Source organism: Aquarana catesbeiana, linkage group LG02 (assembly GCF_042186555.1).
Source record: "Aquarana catesbeiana isolate 2022-GZ linkage group LG02, ASM4218655v1, whole genome shotgun sequence".
Taxonomy (NCBI): domain Eukaryota; kingdom Metazoa; phylum Chordata; class Amphibia; order Anura; family Ranidae; genus Aquarana; species Aquarana catesbeiana.
In genome coordinates, this window is record NC_133325.1 from 411,294,150 (window position 1) to 411,311,385 (window position 17,236).

The window sequence follows — 17,236 nt, forward strand, 5'->3', positions numbered from 1 at the left end:
GATATTTGTACATTTTGCTTTATCACACATCTTCCAAGCTACAAAGATATACAAATCACAACAATTTTTTCGCAGTTCTTGAAAATATGGACAAAATTTCACTCACGTTTTATAGCTAGTAATTGACTTCTACTGAGTTGCCTGTGCAGCGTCACACTTTTGACTACAGCTACAATCTTGGCTCTTCTATGTGTTCTTCAATATGTATCTCTCTATATCTGAATAGGTAATACCCTTGATTTATTTTATTCTTCAGATTCATTCGTTCCGAGCGCTCCATCATTCTGCTCAATTTCTGTTTGTCCATCCTTGCCTCCAATGTTCTGATTCTGGTGGGACAGTCCCAAGCACTCAGCAAGGTCAGAAACATGTTTTCCCCTTTGTGTACTTTCATCTGCTTACAACAATATTTTTTACAACTCTGTCTTTTGCAGGCTTGACCCTCCTAAAGTTTAAGAATTGTAGCCATTTACCCAGTTTTGTAAAGCTTATATTACTAAGCAAAAGAATATTGTCTTTATTAAAATCTTGGCCAATATACATAAAATGGAGATGGATAGGCATGTTACAGGGCAAATGTGTACATATATCATAGGCATAAGCATCCCAACATATAATACTAATATTTCTTACATAAGACCCCAGTTGATATGTTTATAGTGATATCTACAGTAAGGTCACTACTTCTGTCAGGAAAGAAGGCTATTGGATACATGAGTATTTTTCATCAGTAGCTTCACAGTTTCACAAAAAAAAAGAAAGTTAAAATCTAATAGATCAAGAAGAGTGCCAAATTAAAAATTCTTAGGGGTCTAAAGTCTTTATTGTTCAACTGGTTATAGCGATCAGGGCAAAAGACAGCCAATGAGTTTTGGGGGCCAAACAGTCACCTTTCATCAGAGCTGGGTAAAATGGCAGAATGTTAAATGGACTCAAAAAAGGGACTAGCTGCTGTTACTACTGTGAACACCTGTATTGACTGTTGTTTATAACATCCTCAGCCTGCAGATCAGACTACTTAGGGGTACTTTTGAGTCCATTTAACATTCTGCTATTCATCCAGCCCTGATGAATGCAAATAGTGTGGCCACCGAAAAAGCATATCTTTTGCCCTGCTTGTTGTAACCAGTTGAACATTAACCTCCCTGGCGGTATGATTATTTCGGATTTTAGGTGCTGAAAGCGGTACAATTATTTTGCATGGAAATTTGGCGTTTTATATTGTAGGTCTGTAAATCTTAACAATAACACACTTAAATCTGTCCAAACCAGAGTCTAGTAGATATCCCGGGTATGATAAAGTTTGAAACACAAAAACATAAATTATAATATAATAAATAAAAATAAATAATTTAAAAAAATAAAAAAAAATAGTAATAAAATAAATTTCCCCACAATTCACTATCGCTCAATTCTGCAAGTGTTCTAATTTACTATCGCTGTTTTCTAGCTGGTCTAAAGCCACTTTTGACGTAAAGGGACACTTTTTGGTTGCTATGGACAATCTCCAGTTTCCAGGCAGAAAGAACAGTGTATATCATGTAAAACTGCATGCAGGGCATGGGCCAAAGCACTGGGGACAAAGGGATGTGAAATCATTTCATGCAGTACTGTAATCTGTAAGATTACAGTACTGTATGTGTTATGATCTTTACTTTTTTTTAATTTGCCGCCAGGCTCTGCCCCCGTGCGTCGCGCCGCTCGCAGGGAATGGAGCCTGGCACGGAGAGGCTTCGGAGGAGGACGGAGCCCTCAGACACTGCGGGTGACATCGCAGGATCCCGGGGACAAGGTAAGTAACACCGCCCCAGGATCCTGCAATGCGATCCCGAGTGTGGCTCGGGGTTACCGCTAATGGTCCTGAATTTTAACCCCGAGCCACACTCGGGAAAACCGCCAGGGAGGTTAAAGACTTTTGACACCTAAGGATTTTAAATGCGACACTCTTTTTGATCTATTACACATGAATTTCTCCATTTGAGAGAATGTTCTTTCCTAGGTGGGTCCCTGTCTTTGTGGTGAAATGCCGAATACAGGTTAATAGGGCCATATTTGGATAACCTGTGAAAATAAGCGTCCAGCACCCCTCTACCACTACGTCTTAGAAAAAAAAAAATTAGTACTGCATACCTACCAACTTTCTGAGATGGGAATGAGGGACGCCTATTAGCAAAAGTTTATAGGCATAGGACACGCCCCCTGTCACGCCCCCTTAAAGGAGAATTATATAAAAAATGAATGGTTAAACCCACAAGTGTTTTTTTTTTTTTTTTACCACCACTATTCCTTTATATTGGCTTTTGGAATTTACAGATGCAGAAATTCAGAAGTTGAATGAAAGGTTTGACACCGCAAAACACTTTTGGATAGATAAATAGTGCATTTTATATACAACTATATAGATCAGACCAAAAATGAGGGACAAATGAAGAGGAAAGAGGGACAGAGGGACATTGTTCAAGATGAGGGACAGTCCCTTGAAATCAGGGACAGTTGGGAGCTATGGTACTGCAGATCTCTAGCCTTTAAATACATTGCAGGATGTGAATGTTCATGTCTGTGATGGGGAAAAAAGAACTATGAAAAGGTGAATCAATTGCTTATGTCTGATTGCTAATGTGTTTGACCCACTTCACAGGTACTTTAAAAAATCATAGTTATTGGAATGCTTTTCTGTACCCCTTGGCAGAATTATAGGATGCATCTGTTGCAGAGTTTAATGTGAAGAATAGAAGTAATTATAATAAATATGAGCATGCATACATTTTTTGCATACAGAACGAACTCCGTTCAGAAGAGTGAGGATTGGAGTTAAAAAATAGTATCACGGTATCAACATGCTCAGCTTTTTACAATTATCACATTGTTACTAGTGCCCGGAAACAGCTTACAAATAATTTGTGCTTCAAGCCCCCACTCTACATCTGCACTGTTTCTTCCTAATACATCCTACGCACGTTTGGTGTAGGATATCACTGTGTTCTGTGTCTAAATTCATTCCTTCCCTCTGATGCTTTAGTCAATACCTCTATTAAGTTACATGTTCAGTAATATGCTCCCAGTTATACAGTAGATCAGCAATAGTGGGGAAAGGGGGGTGGTGGTAGGAGTTGAAGAGAGAATCAATGTAGGAATGAAGTGGTGGGTGGTGCTGTGTCAAAGGCGTATTTTCTTTGTTGATTGCACCTAAAAAGGGCAGATGACTAAAATTGTTCAAGAAAATCAAAGTTACTGGGGGACAGGGATGGTACAATAGGAGCTTGGAACAGACAATGTGGTGGTGGTGAGGGGAGGGGAGGTCAGCCCTGCAAACTCAAGCTTGTGTCATTATATGCATTCCCTTTGTATATTATATGTTACTAGGCTGCTACCAGCATTCATCCTCTTCTCTGCATCTGTCATTCACTAACAACAAACATACCCTAGCTATAAATGTCTCTATAATTAGTGATTTATCGCTGAAATAAAAGCATTCCTTTTTGTTCAGAAGCTTGATAAATAGTGAGGATGGGAACAACACAGTGAACTCTAAGGCATTGGTGGTGGTGGTGGTGGTGGGGAGGGGGGAATAGAGGCAGCTCTCTTACAAACAATGCAAAGAGGTGTGCTTTAATTTGTATTTAATAATTATTGTGATTACACTAACCACAACTTTCACTGAGAGAATTTATATGAGTGATGGGGTCATTTTTCACCTGCAACCCAAAGAAGGGGGTTCTTGCAACACCCCCTCCCCCTAACAATTGCCCACTGGAGATTATTAACTTTCTTAAAGTATATGTATACCTAAATCTCATATAACATACAGCAATAAACTAAGTATTGAATATGTCACCATTTTTCTAGGTAAATAGGTTTATATTTTTCCATTCATCCGTCCTTCAATAACATGAAGTTTGCCAGTACGCTATGCTGAAAAACAGCCCCACACATGATGTTCCTACCTCCAAACTTCACTGTTGTTAAGATGTTTTTGGGATGATGTGCAGTGCCATTTGACCTTCAAACATGGTGTGTATTATGGCATCCAAAGAGTTCAATTTTGGTCTCATCTGACCAGACTATATTCTCCCAGTATTTGACAGGCGCTGCGGCCGCATTAGCGCTAAAGCACCGCTCATTTTATCGGCACTTTAGCGCTGTTTAAGCGGCACTTTTGCGCCGCTTTTCGTCCGCTAGTGGGGAGCTTTTAACCCCAAAGAATGAGTTAAAAACGCCCTTGTTGCGGTGCTTCCAAAACGATTTTCAGGCGCTTTGGAAGCACTGCCCATTCATTTCAATGGGCAGGGCGTTTTGGGAGCGCTATATACAGCGCTCCCAAACTGCCCCAAAGATGCTGCTTGCAGGACTTTTCCTAATGTCCTACAAGCGCACTGCCCCAGTGTGAAAAGACACACTGAAATGAATGAGAAGAGGTTTTCAGGAGCTATTTAGAGGCTATTTCTAGTGCTAAAATGCCTGAAAACTGCCTCAGTGAGAAATGTTGTGCAGCAAACTTTAAACAAGCTTCAACATGCTTTTTCTTCAGCAATGTTGTCTTGTGTGGTGAGCGTGCATACAGGCCATGGAGGTTCAGTGTATTACTTATTGTTTTCTTTGAAACAATTGTACCTACTAATTCCAGTGCTCACTGGAACATTCAGAAGTTTAGAAATACTTATATAACCAATGCCATCAGTATGTTTTGCAACAAAAAGGTTGCAAAGGTCTTGAGAGAGCTATTAGCTTTTACCCATCATGACATGTTTCTTGTGTGACGCCTTGGTAATGACATACCTTTTTATAGGCAATCAGTTGAGACTGAACCAGCTGATATTAATTTTGCACAAACAAGGGGCAGGATTGCTTTCTGATAGATTTCAGCTGGTGACTTGGCCTCCCATGCCTTTTTGCACCTCCCTGTGTTCAATACCATTTTCCCTGTGTCATTCCATTTTATTACACATAACCTAATTTCGGAACTTACTTGTTTTGGTGTCTTTGTATGTGTGGATTGCATGGGTGTTACCGACATGTGGTGAAAATTTCATGTTAATAGCCCCTTTAGAAATATATTTACCTAGAAAAATGGTGACGTGTTCAATACCTTTTTTACCTGCTGTATATTTTACATAGTAACTGAACTTTATACACATATGATTAACATGTTCTTTTTAATCTTTTCAAAAATGAAGCTTTTGTTAAAAAGGACACCAGGTGATCCTGCCATAAAAGGTATTGACTAGGCACGTCTTGTTTTTGGGTGACAGCACTCTGTCCTGACTCCCAGTTGTGCTCCTGCATGATCAACCTCTCATAAGGGTTTCTAATGGAGATTACAAGTGATGTTTTTTACACATAATCTGAAGGCATGGACCACTGTTGTCACTATCAGGATACAACCTGATAAATACCATCATTGAAGTACAGCATGTAGACAGGAAGTGAATACAAAGAGGTTGCTAGAGCTCAGCTGCACTGGGATGCAACAAAGGATACAAAGGTGAAAACATTACTGGAAAAGGACAGTTGTTTATGACACACAGAGGGAGATTTACTAAAACTGGAGAATGAAAAATCTGGTGTAGCTGTGCGAGGTAGCCAATCAGCTTCTAACTTCAGCTTGTTCAATTATGCTTTGACAAAAAAAAACTGGAAGCTGATTGGTCTCTATGCAGGGCTGCACCAAATGTTTCATGCTCCAGTTTTAGTAAATCAATCCCACGGTGCTTTGGCAAACCATATTACATGCATTAGAGCTTACATCTGCTTAAAACTCTCTTTGTAGCTAGTTCTGTGGTGGTATCTTGCATATTAGACTTCTTGTAATTCACAAAAGCACTAATGGTTATGCTACATAGTATGCTTGTTTGAATTTCACAACAGCTGCTTTATCCAGAAACTAACTTACCAATGCCCTTGGGCTACCTCTATAGCATTGACTTGGCTGGTACGTGAAACTCACTACTGTGGTTCCTCCACCTAACCCATTGATCTTTTTCTCTGCAGGCTGTCTGTGCTCTCATTGCTGCTTTCTTGCACTTCTTCTTTCTCTCATCCTTCTGTTGGGTACTGACCGAGGCCTGGCAATCCTACTTAGCTGTCATTGGGCAAATGAGAACACGTCTGGTCCGTAAACGTTTCCTATGTCTGGGCTGGGGTAAGAGAAAAGTGTACACCGTCTCCTAAAGGCCTTAGCCAGTAGTTTTATTTTTTTCTGTACCTTGTTTGATTGTGGTTCATGGTACTGGAGAGAAAAATACAGTCATTAGTAAACCATTATATACTAACGCCACTGTGATTTCAGTTTCAGTCTGAGACATTATATTTGTAGGTATAATTAATTATAGAACATTACAAGGTACCGACACATTGTAGCTTACAGGTTGTAGAGGTAAAGTCTCTGATTATTTATAAGTGCAAAGTTGTTTCAGCCTTATTTTTTATTCAGTCACAGGTTTACTTGTGTGCTATAATAAGTTAACTATGAATGTTATATTCGCAACAGTCTCACAAACTTTTTTAAACTAAGTGATTACACAGGTCAAAAATGAAATGGGATGTGTCTCTATGGGTGGACTGATTAATGGACTAAGGGGATTTGCAACCTCTACACCCATTTAGGTTTGTTGGACCAAACACAAGTTTGCATCAAGTTTCACTTTTGGGGACACAACCGGATGTATGCAGATATGGACAGATGCACTCCCATTTACTGCACATCTGGTTGCCTATGAATTTTATGGGTCCATATGGAAGGGACACGGATGCCACAAATGTGACCTCCATTTCTGTTCTGATCTGATTTGGAACCTCAACTGGGCTTGTGTGGGTTTCCTCTGGGTACCCTGGTTTCTTCCCACACTGTAAGATACTCTGGTAGATGATTTGGCTCCTTTCTAAATTGGCCTTAGTATGTAAGTGTGTATGTATGCATGTAAGATATGGATTAAGTTATAAACTACTTGAGCGCAGGGACTGATGTGAACGTACAGCATGTAAAGCACTGCATACATTGCCTGTAATAAATATGTAAGTAAATAAACTGGAGCACCAGCTAAAGTTTTGAACTTTTTAAATTTACTTATCCTCAGAAAGCAATTGAGCCATGGTCAGATTTTACTTACAGTCTTTGCCCCCACTGGGGAAATTTATTCTTGCCTTATGTGTAATCACTGGAACAGAAAAGTGAGGAGAATCACTCAAACAGTGCTCTCTTTTAGCGGAAGTTTCTGTCAGATGTTCCCCCCAGTAGGAGAAGTTGTAGTTAGCTAAACTAACTCATAAATCATTTTACTAATGAACATGACCTTCGTTTTAAAATTAAATTGTACAATAGGTCTCCTATATGCTTCTTGTAGAATCACAACCTATGTATTGACCCCCCTGCCCCCTAGGCCACTTTTACACTGAAGCGCTTTACAGGTGTTTTAGCGCTAAAAATAGCGCCTGCAAAGCGCCTGTAAAGCACCTCTCTTGTCAATCCAGTGTGAAAGCCTGAGTGCTTTCACACTGGAGCAATGGGCTTGCGGAACGTTAAAAAAGTCCTGCAAGCAGCATCTTTGGGGCAGTGTATACACTGCTCCTCCACCGCCCCTGCCCATTGGAACACGGGCAGCGCTGCCGAAGCGCCTGCAAAGCGTTTGGCTGTGGCGCTACATGGGTGCTATTAACCCCTTCTTCGGTTGCTGCCGGGGGTTAAAAACGACCCAATGTGAAAGTAGCCTAATTAAAGTAATTTTCCTCCTACAATGCCTTCCTGGAAATGTATTTGAAATGTTGGCAACTATGTGCTGATAAGCAGCTTCAAATCAACAGAAATTTTCCAACTTGCCCTGTTGAGCCGGTTGAATTTCAATCCATCTATGGCCCCCTTAACGGAGAAATTAGAAAATGTGGTGACTTGTAATGATTCTGTCACAATTTGAACTTTTAGAAAATGGGTGTAGAGTGTTTTTTTTTGCCTGCTATCAGATTTTGATAGACAAATGTGAATGGCTAGAAGGCATTTGTTTAGGAGGCAACCTTCATAGCCCCATTTTATTTGCTTTTGAATTGGGTTCAGAGTGGACTGCTTTTTGTCTGTAATGAATCACTACTACCTCAGATTTTTTATTTCAATTATTACTATTTTTACAGGGTTTATATAACACATATGCCCTGTACACACGGTCGGACATTGATCGGACATTCCGACAACAAAATCCTAGGATTTTTTCGACGGATGTTGGCTCAAACTTGTCTTGCATACACACGGTCACACAAAGTTGTCGGAAAATCCGATCATTCTGAACGCGGTGACGTAAAACACGTACGTTGGGACTATAAACTGGACATTAACCAATAGCTTTCATCTCTTTATTTATTCTGAGCATGCGTGGCACTTTGTGCGTCGGATTTGTGTACACACGATCGGAAATTCCAACAACGGATTTTGTTGTTGGAAAATTTTATAGCCTGCTCTCAAACTTTGTGTGTCGGAAAATCCGATGGAAAATGTGTGATGGAGCCTCCACACGGTCGGAATTTCCGACAACAAGGTCCTATCACACATTTTCCGTCGGAAAATCTGACCGTGTGTACGGGGCATAACAGTTCACGCAGTGCCTTACAAAATAAAGGGAGATAGTAGAGTCACAATGCAATTCAATAGATGAGGGTTAGGAGGGCCCCGCTCCTAAGAACTTAGGATCAAAACAGGAGGGGTATGTGATAAAAAAGATAATAACTGTGTGGGGCGAGTTGATGGAGAAAGTAAAAGCACAGTTGTTAAGTGGAGGTGAGCTAGGCTTGTCTGAAGAGATGAATTTTCAGGGATTGCCTAAAGGCAGAGTAGGAGATAGTAGAACAGATTAGGGTAGAAAATACCAAAGGATGAGAGAGGCTTTGGAGTCGTCCTGGAGGAGAGCATGGGAAGAGGTGACAAGGGAGCTATGAAGCAGGAGGTCCTAGGAGAATCAAAAAGGACAGTTTGGGTGTTATTTTGAGACAAGATTTGTGATGTAGCTGAGAGCAGAGTTGTGGATAGCTTTGTGTATTGTCTGGTATTTTGAAATGTATGCTTTGGGTAAGCAGAAACCAGTGGAGTGATTGGCAGAGAGGGGCGGTAGCCACTCAACGGTTGGTAACATGGATGATTATGGCAGCAGCATATATGTATACAGGCATACCCCACTTTTAAGTACACAATGGGGCTTATTTACTAAAGCTGGAAAGTGCAAAATCAGGCTCACTTCTGCATATAAACCAATGAGCTTCCAGGTTTTATTACCAAAGCTTAATTGAACAAGCTGGGGTTAGAAGCTCATTGGTTTCAATGCAGAAATGAGCCTGATTTTGCACTTTCCAGCTTTAGTAAATAAACCCCATTGTGTACTTAAAAGTGGGGTATGTCTGTACTAAAGGGGGGATAGCTTGTGTAGAGATAGGTCAACCACGGAGGAAGTTGCGATAGTCGAGATGTACTAGATATTAATGGTAGAAGCTTTCTTTTTATTTTCTGTTGATTTTAAATTTGCCTTTTCTCTTTTCTGCTGTAGTTGCACTGCTATGCATAGGAATACCGCAGCATTTTAATAATATCCCATGTCACAGTCCTCAATGTAATTAGAGCTGATAAAATGAAACAGTCTTTCTCTGTTGTCAAACCACTATGTTTATTCTAATGATAAAAAGGATAACCACAAATTATAGCTAAAAATATAAGCCAAGTGTATGCCTGTTTGTCTGTTAACTGTATGGGTCCCATTAGTAACAGAATAACAAAAATAAGGAGTTATATATTCTGTAGCATATTTTGAAAGTAAAGTATGTTGTTTACAGCTACCATTAACTTAAAGGGATGGAATTATATTGTGTGCCTCCTATGCCAACTATCTTGTGCTGTAATACCTACCCAAAGTGACTTGTTAACTTTAGGCCCTGTCACACTATCAATCCTATCACTGGAAGAAACTGGATCACTGGAAAGTGTGGAGAAAACACTATAAATCACTCATCTATTTCTACAGCATCGCACACTTGCTGCCCGGAAGAGGGAGATTTTGCACAGCGTTAGCCTGCAATAAAGCAAGGTTGGGCTGGTCCTTCCAGTAAGAGAGTGATGCTGTTTTTATGTCCTGTAGCAAAAGACAGAATCACTTATCTGATATGGACATAGGCATGCACAGGGGGCATGCCAAGTGTGCCTGGGCACACCCTAATTACTCTGTGGTGCACCCCCCGCAGTGCTGCTGGCTTCCCTCCTCTCTGTGCACACCTATGGATATGGACCTTAGTAACACAAATTACATGGAATTATAACCACTTAAGAGACTAAAGTTGGGGGATAAGAGACTCAAGGTGACAATTACCCATTCTGCTTCTATGGAGCTAGAATTAATGACCAGATGACCAGAAGCACAGGCTGTCACACCAGCTAGCAGTTTACATCAAGGTTTATGAACCCAGAAGGGATGAACTAAAAGTACACTTTCCACCAACAAAAATGGACCAATGGGACAGCAAAAAGAAACCCAACTTGGATATATGAACAGTCAGTCTAGTCTTTTTTTTTTTTAACATGGAAATTTGTTTACCTGTCCATACAACAGTAGAATTGTGTTAGAAAATGTTCATTTTCAGAAGGTTTGTTTAATTTTCTAATAGTTATGGAATCAAATCTACAATCATTTTGAATTGTAGTCATGAAGAAAGTGGGATGAGTGGGACGGAAATTTTTTCTTAAAATTTCAGTGAATGTGGTTTTAATTTCTCTTAAAATTTTAAATACTAAATAGTTTGATTCTTCTATCAGGGTTACCGGCTTTAGTGGTTGCCGTGTCTGTTGGTTTCACACGAACAAAAGGATATGGGACTCCCCACTAGTAAGTCTTTTTTATTTGAAGGAAAACTATAATGCATGTTTAAGCAATACTTTAAAGTGGTTGTAAACCTCTGCCAAGAAGTATGAACAAAGCACATCCCACTATACTGTGTACTTGTCTCTTTCAAAAGCACTGAGTGTGCACGTCTGCCTCGTTCTGATAGGTTCAAGTTCAACTCAAAAAGATAAAGGGGAGGCAGGGGAGGAGAGCTCAAGCTCATACCATGTGATACACAGCCTCACTGTGTTTCCTGTGTGCTGTGTTTTGGGAGGTGTCCCTTCCCTCCAAATAAGCTCTCAAAAGAGAGACCTGTAGATAAACAAGTACAATGTATGTAGGGGGGTTAATTTCATCTTTGTGTATCACCTGCAGCTAGTCACTTTATTGGGTATGTATAAGGGCTTACAAATATTTTAAGTTATTATAATATTTGTCTTGAAATTATTTTTGCAACTTTCACAAATTCTTTATTATGCTTCCATATTTTTTATAATTTTTTATTTTTTTTTTTTTATATAATGTAATTTATAGCTATGAAAAGCCTCCCAATGAGTGTTACGTATGTATCAAGAACATGATGAGCATCCTTGCTCAATGTCTGCTGAGAAAAGCTCAGCCTAGGGTTACACAAACGATTAATCTGTTTACTACTGAGATAATTAAGTATTTATTGCATATCATCTGTTCAGCAGTACAGTGAAATCAATATAATTCTAATGACTTACCTGTCAGAAAATGTCATAGTGGAAAGGTTGCCACTGTAATCCTAGCATTACAGAGCCTTATATACAGTATATGAAAACTGTGCTAGAACCTATATCTAATTTGATAATACTAATTTCATTTGATAATAATAATTACATGGTGTGGACCTAGCATCCTATATATTTGTTCATATTAGGTGTATGCATGCTAAGTAATGTGTGACTTGCACAGATACTTATTACCCCTCACAGAAATCACAGTAGTCCTCCTGACAATGGCCTCATTTGCTTTTTCACCAGAAGGATCTTTGTTCAGGAATCCTTGGTCAGCATCTACTCCCTGCAATGAGATACTGGATCAGTGCTGTGCAGTTATTGGCTGAACTAGATTAAAAGTTACAATGTACAGTCTGATCACCGTGAGAGAAGAGAAAATGTTTCCTCCTACCTGCTACAGACTGATGATATATTTTCAGCTTAGGCAAAGTCACTGGATTGGAGAACAGGGATATTCTGGCACTCCTCTCCTACGTGTAAAAATCCTTTTTTTTTTGCTAGAAAACTACTCAGAATCCCCAAACATTATATATATATATATATATATATATATATATATATATATATATATATATATATATATATATATATATATATATATATATATATACTCTTTTTTAGCAGAGACCCTAGGGAATAAAATGGCGGTCATTGCAATTTTTTATGTCACTAGGTATTTGCACAGCAATTTTTGTTAGTGTGAAAGATGATGTTATGCCAAGTAAATAGATACCTAACATGACACGCCAAAACTTCGGAACTTAAAAATCTCTATAGGCGATGCTTTAACATTTTTTTTTTTTTACAGGTTACTTGTTTAGAGTTATAGAGAAGGTCTAGAGCTAGAATTATTGCTCTTGTTCTACTAATTATGTTGATACCTCACATGTGTGGTTTGAATTCCATTTACATATGTGGGTGCGTGACATAAGTATGCGTTCGCTTCTGCGTGTGAGCACAAGGAGATGGGGGGTGCATTGAAATTTTTTTTTAATTGTTTATTTTATTTTTATTTTTTATTCTTTTCCTTAGATTTTTTTTTTTGATCAGTTTCATTCCTATTACAAGTAATGTAAACATCCCTTTTAATAAGAATAGGGCATGACAAGTCCTCTTTACGGAGAGATCTGGGGTCTATATGTCCCCAGATCTCTCCTCTATGCTGTAAAGCCTGAGATCCCTCAAATGAATTTATCTCAGACTTCCCAGCAAAAAAAAAAAAAAAAACGTAAGTGTTTACAAATGGTAAAATGCTGCCACCTGCGGATTCACTCTCCAACTTGCCGATCGCATGGGCGAGCTGGGAGAAGCACTGAAGGGCGGTGGAAGGGGGGGGAACGTCCCCTCCTGCCTCCTGGAAAAGCAATCAAGAGCGCTATGGGAATCGCTGGCTGGAAAAAAGATATCTGGATGCCGTGGCGGCTGGTGCTCCATCAGTCGGGGGGGGCAGACAGACTTGACCACAGACCCCCCGTCGCTCCAGCCCACCACCCTATACTAACCTCCCCCGATCGCTCAAACCCACCACAGCACACCATTGACAACACCACCCACCCCCCAGTTGCACTGCCCCATCAGCCCCGCACTTACCCTTTGCAGCTCATGGCTGCGGCCGCGGCTTTCCCACCTCTGTCCCCTCCATGTCCCGGCCATCGCTTCTCCTCCTGGGCCAATCGGCTCTTCGGATTCCAAAACCAATGGAGTCTTAGGACCCGCTTCCTGATTGGCTGGGAGGAGTAACAGGAAGACATTAGCGAATATTAATTCACTAATGTCTCATAACAGGGTGGGCTCAAGTCGCAGTGCTCTGCGCCCCGAGCCTACCCCTTTTTTAAGCCAATTAGAGCCCCAGGCTCTAATCATGTGCCTATGAAAAAAAAATGCATAGAAATCCATGCGTCTGGCACCCTGCATGTAAATTAGGGGGGCGGGCGCATGGATTGGGGGGGCGGCGCCTGTGCGCCCCTAATAAGCGTCCGCCACTGTCTGGATGATGCCTGTAGCTGCAGGCATCATTCAGATATCTCCACGCAAAGTCCAGGACGTCGAATAAGACATCCTTGGGCGGGAAACGGCTAATGGTGAAGGGTACAGCTTTTTCTGGAAAATTATACGGTTGTTGTATATAGTGACATATTAGGAATTTATGCATGCAGACTTCTCCTTTTTATCGACATTAAATACTTTTCATGTGTGCAGCACAATAATCCTACATCACCCCTGAACAGATTTTCTTAAGATGATGCATTTGAGCCAGTACATACATTTCTACTTTGTCTAACTACTTGTGTCATTTGACCTCTAGCTGCTGGCTTTCTCTGGAAGGAGGGTTACTCTACGCCTTTGTTGGCCCAGCAGCTGTCATTGTTCTGGTAAGCACTGTGACTGTCATCACCTTTGTCTTCTTTTGGAATTCTTCAGATACAATGCTAGCTAGGAGGTAGCACTTTCCTCCAGTCTGCCCTTTCCATACGTTGGTTTCTGAATGTAGAGCTTTAGTTTTAGACTGGAACCTCGCTCACTATTATTATTATTGTTATTGTTATTATCTACCACTGCTGTGTGACCTTGGGTACCTATGTACAATGGGTCTGATTACCATGGTGAAGAGCCAAGCAGACCAAATAGTGTGAAGAAGACAATTAATTCTCCAGTACACGATTGGCTGTTTGAAGGGCACACATGTTCACCTAAGCTCTTTCCATTATAGTAAATTAGATACTGTGCGTCATTTTTCAAAGCATGCAGAAACCGACAAAAACATAGCACAATGTTACATCCGAACAGCTTAAAAAAAAGATGTTTTAGCTACAGATAACTGTAACTGTTATTGAAATAAAATTATTGGTGGACAAAATACCTTCTAAATATAGATTAAATGTACCCCAAGTCTGCCTACTATTTTATACATAGAAGTACATTTTGTCAAGGGTTTAATGGCAATCAGTTCACTAGGGTTTAAAGTGATTGTAACCTCTTTTTTTTTCTATAAAAATAACAAACATGTTATACTTACCTGCTCTGTTGCAGTGGATTTGCACAGAGCAGCTCAGATCCTCCTCTTCTCGGGTCCCTCTTCGGTGCTCCTCCCTCCTGTTGAGTGCCCCCACAGCAAGCAGCTTGCTATAGGGACACACCGAACTGATCCACAGCTCCATGTGTCCATTCAGACAAGGAGCTGCGGTTCGGCCCTGCCCCCTCTATCTCCTCATTGGCTAACTGACTTCGATTGACAGTGGTGGGGGCCATTAGTGCCACTGCTGTGTCTCAGCCAATCAGGAGGGAGAGTCTCGGATAGCCAAGGCCCTCGTGGACATTGCTGGATTGAGAGGGGGCTCAGGTAAGTATTAGGGGGCTGAGGGGAGCTGCTGCACACAGAAGGGTTTGTATCTTAATACATAGAATGCATTAAGATACAAAACCTTCTGCCTTTACAACCCCTTTAAGGGGTTCAAAATAAAAAAGCAGCCTTTGGAATACAGAGTAAAAATAAATAACTAATATGAATAAACTGTTTTAAATTGTCACACAGATATATATATTTGAAAATAAATCTTTATTATTTTTTGACAATAGCATGGTACGTGGGGATTTCTGTCACTCCTCATCAGCCTGTGTCTTAGAATAAGAGGGAGGTGAAGCCTCCATTAATCTACATGTAATATCCCATCCCCATTGTGTTTATCTGGTTAGTAGGCATGAACTTTCTGCAAATTTGTGGCAATGTTAAACTGTAAGTCTGTTAACTTGCTGCACATGCTACACTAGCAAGTTGTACATTTGCAGAGCACTTAAAGCACAAGTTCTAACTGACACTTTTCCAATTTGTAACAAATGTGCATGGCAAGTCTCTAGCAAGAGCAAAGTTGCAGTGTGAGGCTACAGCAAGAGCTCTGCAAGTCTACAGAATGAAAATTTAGCCACAGTGTCCCCTGTGGTGGGATGATTATTACACAACATAACTGAACCAAAACATGCAACAGACTTGCAGAATGTTTGCAAAGAAAGTTGATCTGGAGTCATGCAATGCGGACTTGCTGCAATTGTGCAACAAACTTGTGAAGCTTGGCAAGTCTAGCAATAGCTTAGCAAGGCATTTTGAAACTTGCAGCTCAATTGCTTGCTATCTGGGGAGGAGGATGGAGGGAGTGGGCTGTCATTTATCTCTGTGTATACGTGCACATGTGTGACTCTATAGTCACATGGGCTGCTCAAAAAGGAAGGAAATGCTCAGCATAGAAACTCACTGAATACTGAGCATGTGCAAAGTTGCCACCACAGCTGCAAAATCCTTAGCTGAATTGGGGACATGGACAGAAGGGGGAGATAGCGAGTAGCAGGATCAACCAAGAGTTTTGCAGAATACAGAAAACAAATCTCATAGTGACTGAGTATGAACAGTATGTAATACAGCATTTATTGAGAGTTTTTTTATGATGTGGGTTTAGTGACACTTTAAGGCCTCCTTTACACCTGTCCAGTGTGTTGCAATGTGTTTTAGCATGCATGTTAATGTGTATTGTGTTAAGGCAGCTCATTCACTAGACTGACAATATACCACAACACACATAAATCTAGACATCCCCAATTTTTTTAATGCACTGCATCTGTGCATTGTGGTGCTCTGAAACACTTGTGTATTGAAGTGTGCTGGAGAGGTGTGTTGGGAGCCATTCAAAATTATTTGTTTATTTTATTTTATTTTATTTTATTTAGTGACGCTTTAAAATGACTTCAGGTCCTTAGAATAGCACATAGCTTTTTTTTTCAAAATATTGCATTGTGATCTTTGTTCCATTTTCAACTTATAGTGATATCAATTTTTAGGTGTGTAGTTATCAAAATGATCTGTGCTTACAGCATGCTGGAAATCAGGACTGCGGACCTAGGCAGGGCTATTGATTGGTGCAGACCACTGGAGACCCAGACAAATTCTCTTTATGTTAAGCAATGGTTTGGATCTCCCACTTGCTGCCACCACAGGGCATTCTAAACCTATAAAATAAAAATGATGTCCAAGTTTATTACTTTCTTTTCAGCATGGCTTTGACAAAATGTAATTTTATTTGCGGACTACATTAATGTTTTATCTGTTCAAATATCTTCTGATCTTTGCTATAGGTTAACATGCTCATTGGCATAATTGTATTCAACAAATTAATGTCTCGGGATGGTATATCTGACAAGTCCAAAAAACAGCGGGCTGGGTGAGTGCTTTCCCCTTCATAGGCTGCCAAGATACATTGGATGTGTTTTTGCATCGTTTAATCAGTGTTGCACCAGTGTGGATTTGTGTCTGCAGTGTCAGTATGCTTCTGATGTTTGACATGCAATATGTACAATGGTGTATAGTGCGTGGAGTTTTTTATTTTTTACATTATTAATGTGTATCTGTAATGTGTATGTAATCCTTTCCTACATGGCAGCATACTCTGGCCATTTGGCTTGTTTACCTGTACAAAAGTAGATAGGACAGTCTAAAATGGACTGCTAAATAAAAAAAGACCCCCAATTAAAATAAACATGAGGGCACAAATTCTAGATGCCTGGCTATTATGCTGACCTCCTGTCTTCAATACTTTCTCACTGAGTCACTGACCTGAAACATGTATGCAAATCAAAAGAGTCAGA

General features: G+C 40.1%; 1 protein-coding gene across 11 annotated transcripts in view; it reads left to right on the forward strand.

The window, feature by feature from the left end:
• The window catches only part of ADGRB2 (adhesion G protein-coupled receptor B2), a 744,603-nt gene that overhangs the window by 679,136 nt on the left and 48,231 nt on the right, over positions 1-17,236 (forward strand). For all 11 annotated transcript variants that reach the window (XM_073615398.1, XM_073615399.1, XM_073615401.1 and 8 more), the window contains 5 exons: positions 257-359; positions 5,989-6,139; positions 10,775-10,844; positions 13,911-13,977; positions 16,727-16,812. In XM_073615398.1, the coding sequence (XP_073471499.1) occupies positions 257-359; positions 5,989-6,139; positions 10,775-10,844; positions 13,911-13,977; positions 16,727-16,812 (477 nt within the window). The remainder of the gene's footprint in view (positions 1-256; positions 360-5,988; positions 6,140-10,774; positions 10,845-13,910; positions 13,978-16,726; positions 16,813-17,236) is intronic.